Consider the following 12,395-nt stretch of genomic DNA (forward strand, 5'->3'; position numbering starts at 1 on the left):
GAACCTTTCAGTCCGAAGGCCAATTCTCTATCCAGAGCCTAACCAGCTAGGGCAAAATCTTATTCTTAAAATTCAGATGTCGGATTAAACATGTGCCAAAAGGAAAACTAATCTAGGGTGAGAGCCGTGAAATGGTAGGACTGCCTGGAAAGGGGCACAGGGAATATTCTAAGGTGACAGGTGTCCTTCTAGAGCTTGGTTTGTGTGCTTACATGTCTACAGAAGGGAAAACATTGTTTGCTAATTGTACCTCAATTTTCAAATGTGCAAAAGATGACATATACTTTCAAAATTATTTTAGGGGTCTGTTAGCAAAAAATGTTAGCATTATTCTCACCACACATGGAAGAAATCTGTTTTTCTAAGACTTTTCTTTTGGCTTCTCTAAACCATGCAGCCTGATTGCCAACATATAAAGTGTTCTACAGCACTATATACCTTGACTAATTGGATTCTTTTTTCCCATTGTTAGCTTTGCTGTATTTCTAATAGGCACCTGGGCTTAAATACCTAAGAACATTCTTTAACAGCATAAGGAACAGAGTCAATAATATTGTAATAAGTAAACATGATGTCAGGTGAGGGTACAAGACTAACAGGAGGATGGATCGCTTCGTAAATTATATATGTAACCACTAAGCCATACACCTGAAGCTAATACAATATTGAATGTCAACTGTAATTGAATTAAAAATGAACATTCCCAAACAGAAAATAAAATTAACTAAAGAAATGTTAATCTTCAAGTAATTTAGTAAATGAACATATTTTTGTTTATACTGATAGTTGTTCCCTCTCAGATTCTAATTTTTTTTATCCTCACCCAAGGATTTTTTTTAATTGATTTCAGAGAGAAGGGAGAGGGAGAAAGAGAAATATCAATAATGAGAAGGATTGAGCCCACAACCCGGGCATGTGTCCTGACCAGGAATCGAATTGTGACCTCCTGGTACACGGGTTGACGCTCAACCACTGAGCAACACCAGCTGGGTGAGGATTTTTTTTTTTAAATTATTGATATAAAGGAAGGGGGAGAGAAACCAGGATCAGTTTCCTCCTGTATGTGCCCCAACTAGGGATTGAATCTGCCACCTGGGTATGTGCGATCAGGAATTGAACCCATGATCCTTTTGTGCACAGGATGGCATCCAATCAACTGAGCCACACCAACCAAGGTCCAGATCCTCAGCTCTGAAGGGAGGATGAAGTGATTAACATACCTTTTATTGCTGAGTCCCCAAATTAAGTCTAGTTCTAAAGAACTCACTCTCTATTCCCATATATTTACAAGCAAAAATGGTCTGAAACACGACGTTTACATGAATAAATAAACAATGGGTCAGACTGGACGAAGATGCTCAAGACCGACATTTTGAATACATGACCTGCCCCTGTTAATATTTTTAAAATTCAGATTCACAGCTATGCTATAAAAACCCTAATAACCAAATGAATCTCTTTCTTGCACGCAGGGCATGAAGCCCCAGTCTTCTTTAATCTCCTGGCACACTGAAAACAAGTGACAAGATGGCTCGTCCTTCCATGAATAATGTTCCCGTCGCGTGGTCTTTTCTCACATACACTACATGGCTTCAGAAGATTGTGGCAATCCTCCATGCTTCCTGTCTCTGTTCTCTGCTTGAAAAGGTTAGCCGATTGTTCTCCCATGCTTGACACAGTCTCTTGACTTTCAGAACTGTGTGCCAAATCCAAGAACTCCACAGAGTTGCAGGGATCAAAGAGTTTGGGATTTTCTTCTTTTTTATATGTATCTTTAGGTATAACAACTGGAGCTGATATGGTTCTGCGGCAATCAGGGATATCAATTCCTTCATTTTCCTTCTCTTCAGGTATGGCAGTGATATCAGACGTGGAGAGAGAATGGGTTAACTTGGAACAATCTGAATACCAATCTTTCCTCAAGGCCCAGCACCGAAAACAGTACCTCTTGCTTGGAGAGTTAAATTTCTTGCACTCAGTACACTGCCACTCATCCTACAAAGGGAAGTGCAGCCAATTAATACTCAGTGGGAATATGACGCTGAGAAAAAAGGAAGGTGGGCCAAACTCTCATCATCTCACTAAGCTACTGAGAGCCCAGACAGTCCACACCACAGGTCTAGCCTAGAATTAAAATACATTGTACAGCCACTTTGATAGTGACACAATTGCCAATTCAAGCCAAAATTTAATATAGCAATCTTTTTTAAAAGATACATTAATTATTTTGGCTTTCTAGTATGAATGGAATTTACATGGTTTGCTTTTCTGCTTTCTTGTTAGGTCATTTCTCTTTTTATAACTAACACTTATGTTGAGAGGCTAAAGAATGAAGAGATACTACTGTCATTCTTTTCTACTATTTAATAAGCTACAATTATGAGATTTAGAAACTACTAACTTATTTATTCATGCTTTCTCACTGCTCTCAGGATCTTAGGTAGCTAACTGTATGCCTAAATCAAACCCTCAAAAAATGAATGTTCTAAAAAAAAAAAAAAGGAAAAGAATGTTCTTGTCCTTGAATGCCAAGTAAGTTTTTCCTAGTTCTCCATATTAAAATTAAGAGATACTAGAGCTCAATAAATTTTACATGACTTGCTTAATTCAACGGTAGCTACCTGGAACAAGTCCAGAGTATTTAATGTGATCATAGCCTGGCTTTCACAGGATCAATGATTTGACTGACTTGACTGTTTCCAGAATGAAGATCAATCAAGCACTTCAAGTTTAGAAGTTATAACTCAATTGCCTCTAGACCAAGAAGCAGGGACACAACCATTTTTTAAAATGGGATGTTCACTAGAGTCTCAAAACATTCTTGTGCCAGCTGAAGATCCTCAGCTCCCGTGTGAGTACTACACAAACACTCAAAGGAACTTCATAAAGATATGGAATTCATAACTGATGGTGTGTCATAGTCTAATTGGCATCAACTTTTCTTTTCTAGTAGTACATAAAATAACAGGGTTTGTTAAAGTCAATGTCATCTTTGATTTGATAAAATACGGTCTATTTGCTTAATAGGTTTTCTTGGTCCAAAAAGCCATATAAGTCTGATGAAGATGGAAACACTTAACCCTGCTACCTGGGTCAAGAACACTTAATGGATCAATATATTCCACTTTATTACCTAGCTATGCACAGATAATTTGCAATGAATTACCATAATGGTCAATAGTGGTGGGGTAGGGGTGGGAGAGGAATCAACACCAGAGACAACCTAAAATTTTTCCTATCCCCAAGCAGCAAAAAGTAAAATCAACTTCCTTATCTTTCCCTTACCACCCCTCTTTTTTCTAGTGAGGTAGTTGAGAGGAACACTAAAAGGAAAATGGGGACCTAGCATGAAAACAGAAAAGTAAGGAACACATTTGACTCTAAACATTAGTTGTTAATTGGTGACAAATCCATAACTATTACCTAAAAGCTTAATAATAAATCATTTATTAGCCCTCAATTAATATAAACTTGTGTGGAAACAGCCTTTCCATTTCTTTTTAAGAAAACATTAAAAATATAATTTTTATACCAACAAAAAATTTTAGATAGCTTATAAGTCTATCTTTGGCACTGCAGAGGTGCTATTGGGAAAAGCAGTGCAGTACTATTCTGAATAACTGTACCCACTGCATCGTGTCCAAACAGTTTTTATAACAGGAGAAAGGCACACAGAGAGGCATTCAAGTCATCCCTTTTCAACTCATCTCTTCTCAAATTCTAATAAAAACCTCTAACAAAATGTAAAGAAACCAACATCTCTTAACACCCAGGAAAGGTAAACAAAAATGGGGGGGAAATAGCATTCTTCACAGTGAACTGTCGGAACATTACCATCTCAGACTAGAGAATCGTACCTCAGAGGCAACCTCTACATCAGTATCATCACATATGGACTTAGAGTCCTCAAGGTCATCACTTTTTCCCACTTCAATCACCTGTGACAGCAAAGATATCTCATTAGTAAGGTTTACCTATTTCACATGAGTTTATTACCTGAGAACAGAAAAGATGAAAGAGCTTCAATTTAAAGCTCATATCCTGCCTCCATCATTAACACTTTAAAAGGAGATAGCTTAAATATGAGACCAAAAATGATTTTGTACACACCTAGCACCCAGAAGAGAGAGGGTGCCCTAAATTATGACTTAAAAAAAAAAAAGCCCTCACTGGGATGCCTCAGCTACTCGGGTGTCATCCTGTGCACTGAATGGTTGCTGGTTTGACTCCAAGTCAAGGTACATGCTGGGGTTGTGGATTTGATCCCCGGCAGGAGGCGTGCAGGAGGCAGCTGATCGATCTATCAAGTCAATCAATCAATCTCTCTCTCTCAAAAATCAATAAAAAATCTTAAAAAAACAACAACAGTATTAGAGTAGAAAAGTCATAAATTATTAAATGTGGAAATTTATCTTGGGAATCTAGGTAGGCATTGTAAAAGCAGTGTATAAAATAAGAAATTTAGATGTGAAAAATGAAAACAAAGTATTTTAAAATGTTATTCTTCATATTCAAAAGTACAACTAGTTATGTAATACTCTGGCTGTTGTATAAAAACATGCCTACAGACCAGGAAACAACAAGAAATGTGGGAAGTGTCTTCTAAATTTTATAATTTAGAATTTAAAATTCTAAAAATTAAAACCTTAGTTTTATGACACAGTATGTGGAAGAAAACCAATTATATACAATTATGACCCTCTGTATAGCAACTTTGTCACAATAGTTTAAGTATTTTAAGTCCCATCTCTATAGAAGTTTCCAAATGTCAGCTTTGTCTTCATTCTAGCCACTTGCATTCCCTTCTAATGCTACCCATAGAACTAGTCTAAGAGAACCCAACCATCTATCTGCCCACCACAAACACATGGGCCATCCCTTTCAGGAACCCAAATTACTATGAAAATCTCTTAAATTAAAAGAATGATCCAATATAGTTCTGTTTTTTGCTCTATTTATTCAGTGGATATTTACTGAGATTCTTGACCATGTCAGGCACTGGGACCTGCTTCCCAATTTATTTTGAGACTTGAACACATGTTTGTATGACTCTTCATCTTGGTGTATTCCCACTATGTACTCAGAATTCTAGCTCCCTCTTTCCCTCTATTTAAAATCTATAATGGAAAAACTCATCTATTTCCCTTTGGGTATAAAATGGTTATGAAATCTATTGACACGTCCAAGAAATACAGATTTTTTTCTCTCTACAGGCTGTTGTGGCCATTTAGAACCTTGCATTGTTAGCAACACAAAGTCTCCAGAAGAAAAAAACTACAATGAGAAACTAGTCAAGCAGGAAAAGGGTAGATTATTGCTTCTAACAAAGGAGGAGCTTTACCCATGGAGTCCTACTCTATTTTTAACACGTTAAGCGCCCAGTCAGTCACCAGTGACTGACACTATACTTTCCATCCGGAAGACAAAACAGGCTGGGCGCTTAATGTGTTTAGGCAGCGTTGGTTAAATGAGTGTGAATCCTAAAATTAGATACAGAAAAATACTAAGAAAGAGGGTGGGGTGATTATGTGAGTCATTTGGTGTATAAGAGGAATAGTATAGGTCACATCACCAGATATGAATAGATTATACTACACACACATAAATACAACCAATGTGAAATATTTCAACATACCATTTTGTCACTTACTTTTCCTACTTCCTCACTTGTTTGTTCAATATCAGCAGCTTCAACTTTTATTCCAGCACCAAACTGCTCTGATACTGACTCATTCAAAAACGACACGTCATCTGTCGTATCTGAAACAATGACAGTACCTATATCCTAACAGAAAAAAAACACGAGGCTTTATAGTCAGAGGCTTATCAGAGACACTGAACCAACATAAATGAACCAAAACTCAATGTGCTCACATATCCCCAAACACCCAGTCTTTCTCCAATGGACATCTATTCATTCAACAAATACCTACTATGTAAAGGCTAATGGATGTAGAGATGCCTGGTAAGGACTTTTGTTTTTCTTTTTAATTTTGAGAGTATGTTTATTACAGCTGAGGACAGTCAGATTTTGTATTTTAACAGATCACATATAACATGAGAAACAGTGCTGAAGAGCCTAAAAGCTAAAGACTCATAGTTGCTCAAGTAAAAGAATCCATTCTCTGCATTCCTTCCCAAAGTGGCACTCTGAGAACCTAGAACACATCCTGTTAATTGTAAGATATCTCTCCTTTAATGGTTAATGTTTACTGAACAAAAAATGAGAAATACTGACAGTAACTCAAACCTTCTCTTTGCTTTCTTAAACAACTTTAAATATAACTTTCTTTCTTCTTTCAACTATGGACATTTATGACATGCTTTTCTATAATGTTCCTATGAAACAACTTATTATTTTGCCATCATTTGTCCATTCATTTACTGAAGAAATACTCACCGAACGACTGACTATGATTTGTCAGCTATTAGGCAACAGAATCGAGTGGTTAATAATATTAAAGCCCTGGACTTACATTTCAGTGGGGATAAACAGTCAATACACACATAAACACAATAAAATAATCATTTGACAAAATGAGAAGTGCAATGGAGAACATAAGATAAAGGAGCAGAATGACAATGGCTTACATTATGGCATGACAGTGGAAGTAATAAGTGGTTGGCTAGGTTTTGGATAACCTGAATGTGACATATGACAGAGAAAGAAATCAACCAAATGCTACTCTTTTCAAAAGAAAAAAAGAAGTTTCTCTTCAAACATGAAATTTACCTGATGTGTCTGTAAATCAGTTGAGCCATTACTTCTAGGTGTGTAACTGTTTCCCAAATTTCCTAAAAACCACCATGGCAAGCCAGCTACATCCCACTCCTCAAGCCCGAGGTCCAGCCTAGATGTCTCGTCTACAGAAGTCAAATGAAAAGCATAACTATGTACACAAGCCTTAAGAAGCAAGACTCTTTGCAATATTTACAATCTCTTTATAAGATAAGTAAAAAGTCACTCCTGCTCCCAGTAAGAAAGAATCAGAAACCAAATACCTGTCTCAGTTGCCGAGCTCACATCTACTCTCCTGTTTAGACTTCATTAGCTATTTCAGAGTTAAGATATTTAAAATTTACAAATACTGCAAATCCAAAATACATTAATTAAGGCCCCACATATTTCAAGTAAAAGATCCTGTGTCCTACATCTAAATGACACTCAAGGCAGTTACTAACATACGTTTGTTGCTACCACATGAAATTCTTTTCTTTCTTTGCCATCATGCAATCTCTTTTCGTGCTTTAGTTGTTTCCTACTTTCTTCCTCTCCTCTCTCTCTCTCTTCTTCCAATGTACCAGACATACCAGTGGCAACCACAGGTGTTTAAATGTGCTGAGGTACATACATATGGTTTAAAAGATTTCTGCAATAATGGGTCCCTGCTAGAATAAAAGTTTATCCTATCTACTTACAAAGTATGTTGATCCTGTCTATCAAAAGGTATATCTGTCTCAGGGAAACGTCAACTATCTTTTTACTTACTCCTTGCTGAAGTTACCAGGAACCAAACTCCTAAGACGGATATTAAATATCTTCACCTAGTCAAGCTCTGTAACTTCTTATGCAGGGAATGGAAATAGGCCATTCTTCCCACATATAAAAAATGTGTCCTCTCTACCTATACCTCTCCCTAAAAATACTAAGCTATTTATTCTCAAAACTTACATCATAAACTACATATAGTCTCTTGAATTGGCTGTTCTTATGTTTTAAACAGCCTTCTAAGTATAAAGTAAGCCAAGACCTGCATTTAAAGAAACAAAATTCTACATTAATACCACAGACTGAAATAAGCTCCAAGGCAATTAGGTAACCCAATAATCCATTTACACTCAAATGAAATTTGAGGAAAACAAATACAGAAATTGACTCAGTTTTAATGTAAACATTTAAAACAATTTCAACAGCATAACTTTCCTGCCACTGTTCCAAATGTGAGCCTAGACTAGAAACCATCATGACATAAGTGCCTTTGAGGAATTTTTTATTTTATACATTTTTGCAGAAAATAATTTAGGGGATATTTCATAAATAGAGCTTGGGAAAACTTCCAATATATCACTAATTTAACTTAACCATACCACATCTGCATATATGGCAAAGATCTGATTCCTACCACCGAAGGGCAAAGGAATTACCAGGCTTCTATGTCTTATTCTTTGCTCTGAGATAGTCAGTATATTTTATCATTTTTGCAAACTTCAAAAATCTATGAAAATTTGCATCAAGCAAACAAATCAAAATAAAAATTCTAATCAAATCAAGTATGTACAGGGGTACCAATATTTAAAAGACCAAGGCAGCTAAGTGACCAGGTTTCAAACTGGTAAGTGGGTAGCCATCTTCTCTTAGCTTACCAGCTAAAGGAAGGGTCTGCTCCATCCCAGTAACCTAGGTTGCTAAAAGAGCACTGCCATCATCTTCAAAGTTAACAGCAGTTATAGGATTTAAAGAAAAAGATTTTCAGAAAAGAATGAGGAAGAAGTATGACATATGCACCTCCTACTTCACCTGGAAGAGACAGCATTATATTTTTTATTTCTCTATATAACGGTATTAATTATAGCTAGTGCTTAATTTGGATAGATGTCATTCCTAGAAGTTATCAACAGAAAAGTCCACATAGCTTTAATCCAAAACTTACCTTCTCTGGAATGTGTGCATTTATTCTGTGAGGTAGGCAGTGTGGGCATATTGCCTTCTTCAGTACTTTTCCTGGAACTGGGACTTCCCTCTGCACTTTGCTGAAAGGAAGGGAAAGGCACCTATCAGTGCAGTGGAAATGACTGAGACCAGGGGATGCAGCAGTTCCTTTCTGGCTCACCAGTTAGTGTGCCACACAATGGGTTACACACAAGAAAGAGAGCTCGCATTCATCCCAGTCATCAAATAAAGGCAACATCTCAACCCATTGTGAGCAGAGCTAAGAGAATCGCAAACCTGGGGGGAGAAAAAAGTCTCTGCACAAACAACCAAAATGTACTGTTAAAAATAAGCTATCAATATAAACCCTTTAGCCTATTACATAATTAGGCATAATTCAGAAAACATGTGAAATCCTCACCATATACCAAGATGATCATAAGGTTTTCCCAGGTTTGGGGAAGCTTTAAGAATTGGCCTGACATGAACTGAATTGCAACAAGCCTGTTAAAATCTAATAAAAGCAGTTTCCTCCAACACCTATGAATATACATTGTCACACACACACAAGCGCACACACAAAGAAGAAGCAACTGGAAGAACTGAAGATCAGAAGTGCTACATCCCAAAGGAAGATTCAGAGACTGGAACTCTGTTATGGACAGAACAGAGAATTTTCACTCTGTCCCTGGTCTGTGAACTCCCAAGAACCTTTCTTATCAAATTCTTACCACATTCAGCAAGAGGTCTTGGGAGTCATAGATCCATAGGTACAGAGAAGGGGCCACTCTGTACAACAAAAGAAGTCACCATGTGGTGATTTTACCTTCAGGTGGTCTTGACTTGGAATATCCAGATTTTGATCCTGTGCGATAGCGAGAGTCTGAGCAGCATCTGGATAGCAAGTAAAACAAAAGGAAAACCTTCCCTGGTAATAACCATTCTTTCCACACAGAAAGGACCTCAGCAAACAACCCTGGAGCCAGGTTTGGTCCCTAGAGATGTACCTCTCCATGTTGGTTTAACAAGGCTCTCATCCAAAAGAAATGGAAAAATCAAAACTGGTAAAAATCACAAAAGCCAAAACAGGCTATATTCAAAATATGTTACCAAAATATAATCTGGGGAAAATGAAAAATAACCAACAAAAAATGTTCTTCCTTAGCAAGCTTTCAAATTTTAATAAGAAAAGTGACTTCAAGAGGAAATAATGGTGTGTATTTTTATCATCTCTTCCTATAGGTATTTTATTATCAAATTTGCCTCTAAGTTGTAAACAACAAAAAGCAAAGGTCTGGCCCTAACTGGTTTGGCTCAGTGGATAGAGCGTCGGACTGCGGACTGAAAGGTCCCAGGTTCAATTCCTGTAAAGGGCATGTACCTTGGTTGCAGGCACATCATCAGTAAGGGGTGTGCAGGAGGCAGCTGATCGATGTTTCTCTCTCATCAATGTCTCTCTCTATCCCTCTCCCTTCTTCTCTGTAAAAAAATCAATAAAGTATATTTTAAAAAAAAAAAAGAAAAGGTCTGGCTTTTTCATTTAATTTTTATTTTCAAATGTTAAAAAGTTATAAAGGGTAATGAAATCTGAAAATCTGGAATTTCTCACTTGCTTTATAACACAACAGCATCTTCATGTAAACTCACATTCTAAATGTCAATGATTTCATAGTTTAAATTCCCAACACCTGAATATAGATTAGGTTTTTTTAAATCAACAAGTCTCATTTTTCCCAGTTACTATAAACATTTCCTAAGAAGGACAAGGAAGCAGAAAAGTTTTTCTCAAGACCAATTAAAAGAAACAAAGGAAACAATAACCTAGGAGAAATTCTTAGATAGTCTGAAAGAAATGTATTTCAAGGACTTGGAAATTTTTAAACAGAACAAAAGGTGAAAGCTTAGCTTCAGAGAATTTAATAATCTGGACCACTCAGAGGCTATGCATAACTGAGATGCTTATATGTAAGACTACCATGGATTGGGTTCATCAGCTACTATCAGGTCCAGAGATCTTATGGAAAATAATCCTTCTCTAAATAGACTGGCAGAGAATACAGATCCTACAACTAGTCTCACAATTCAGTTGTTTTGCACAAAACAAACATTTTCAAAATTGTAATTATAAAGAGCATTATTTCTAGAAGTACTGTTATAAACAGAGATACTGAGAAGTTTAAGAGACAGAATTTTGTGACCACAGTGGTCTTCAAAGTTCAGTTAGCATACAACACAGATGAAGCACTTCTTTACTGCCATTTGATTACTATCATTTATATTCTAAAGCCTTATTTGGTTACAACAGTTATGAGTAAAAAAAAGTTATCTGAGAAAACTAGAATGTACAAAGGAATTCTTAAATGCAAAGTTTATCATATAAAATTCATTTTATTAGGATGCATGTGGAAATTTGGAGAAATGGTTTATAAAGAACCACCATCATTTTAAATAATATTTTCCTCAGCCATCAAAATAAAGTATTTAGCTCATTTGCAAAGGTGTAAAATAGATATATGGAAAGTACTTGTCTCATTCGTCCTTTCATATAAAACAGCACAGGTGACCCATTTTACAAAGATCAACCACAGGTACTAATCCAAGTGCAAATCAGAAAGACAAAGTTACTTGTACTATGGTTATATAAGGTCTGGATAAAGAGTATAAGGAACTTTCTATAATATTTTTGCAGTATTTTTGTAGGTGAAATTATTCCAAAGTGACAAGATGAAAAATAACACGTTTTACAGATTTAATGTTCAGAGAAAAAAATGTGTTTAAAAACTTGATTGGAGCAAATTCTATTATAAGCAAGGATTAAGGAGGCAGCAATGTGTGGCACAATGGGAAAAAAAGGGGGGGTTGTTTTGATGGCTAATCAGAAATATCTCCTGTACCACTTAATCAGTTGCATATGAAATTGGACTAGTCACTCATTCTATTTTTTAAAATCTTAGTTTCTTCATCTCCAAACCTTCCCCACAGGGTTGTTGTGAGGATCAACTGAAATGTTTGCTATAGAAATGTTCATTTTAACACATGGCATGTTAAATTCTGCAAAGGAAGTGCAAGAAAGAAAATGAGAGAAAAAAGGTGAGAATTATACCTTCTCTAGATATTCAGAGAAATATCAGAAAACAAATTCTACTGTAAAGGAGCAAATATAAAATCCTCTATTTCAAGCCTATAGTGAGTATCCCAGAAAAGCCATACTATTTTTCAAGTGACTGAATTTCAATAAAGCGCCATATCATTCCCAAAGCCTTCCCTATCAAATAGAAATTTACAGCTGGGTGAAGTGGGCAAGGACTCAATGAAACCAACAAGGCTTCAAAATTCAATGTAAGTTCAAAATCACATTTCAATGAGAGCAACTTCTCATTTAAAGTGTAAATCTTTATTAGGAATACATTTTTTTCAAGCTTATTTGTTTCAATAACCTACTGAAAGGTAGCCAATCGAAAGTGCTGTCTTAAGTGGAAAAGTTTCATTATTTGGAAATGAGACAGGGTTGCATTTCCGTTGTCTCCAGTTTATTAATTCACTTATCTATAGCACACCACACTTCAGATCCAAAGCAGCCAGTTTCCTGCACATGCCTAATAAATTAAACTCAAAGTGCAGGATTTAAGAGGTATGCAATCAAGCAAAGCGTTAGACCAGTGGTCGGCAAACTCATTAGTCAACAAAGCAAAATATCAACAGTACAACGATTGAAATTTCTTTTGAGAGCCAAATTTTTAAACTT

At 36.2% G+C, this 12,395-nt stretch overlaps 1 protein-coding gene across 1 annotated transcript in view; it reads right to left on the reverse strand.

The window, feature by feature from the left end:
- Positions 1–1,029: 1,029 nt before the first annotated feature.
- Positions 1,030–12,395, reverse strand: part of MDM4 (MDM4 regulator of p53) — a 32,166-nt gene continuing 20,800 nt past the window's right edge. Inside the window, exons 6-11 of the mRNA XM_054711703.1 lie at positions 9,477–9,544; positions 8,652–8,751; positions 6,734–6,864; positions 5,636–5,785; positions 3,858–3,938; positions 1,030–1,995 (exon numbers count right to left, since the gene is read on the reverse strand). Of these exons, the coding sequence (XP_054567678.1) occupies positions 1,423–1,995; positions 3,858–3,938; positions 5,636–5,785; positions 6,734–6,864; positions 8,652–8,751; positions 9,477–9,544 (1,103 nt within the window). The 3' untranslated portion in view covers positions 1,030–1,422. The remainder of the gene's footprint in view (positions 1,996–3,857; positions 3,939–5,635; positions 5,786–6,733; positions 6,865–8,651; positions 8,752–9,476; positions 9,545–12,395) is intronic.

Source organism: Eptesicus fuscus, chromosome 22 (assembly GCF_027574615.1).
Source record: "Eptesicus fuscus isolate TK198812 chromosome 22, DD_ASM_mEF_20220401, whole genome shotgun sequence".
NCBI classification, from domain to species: Eukaryota; Metazoa; Chordata; class Mammalia; order Chiroptera; family Vespertilionidae; genus Eptesicus; species Eptesicus fuscus.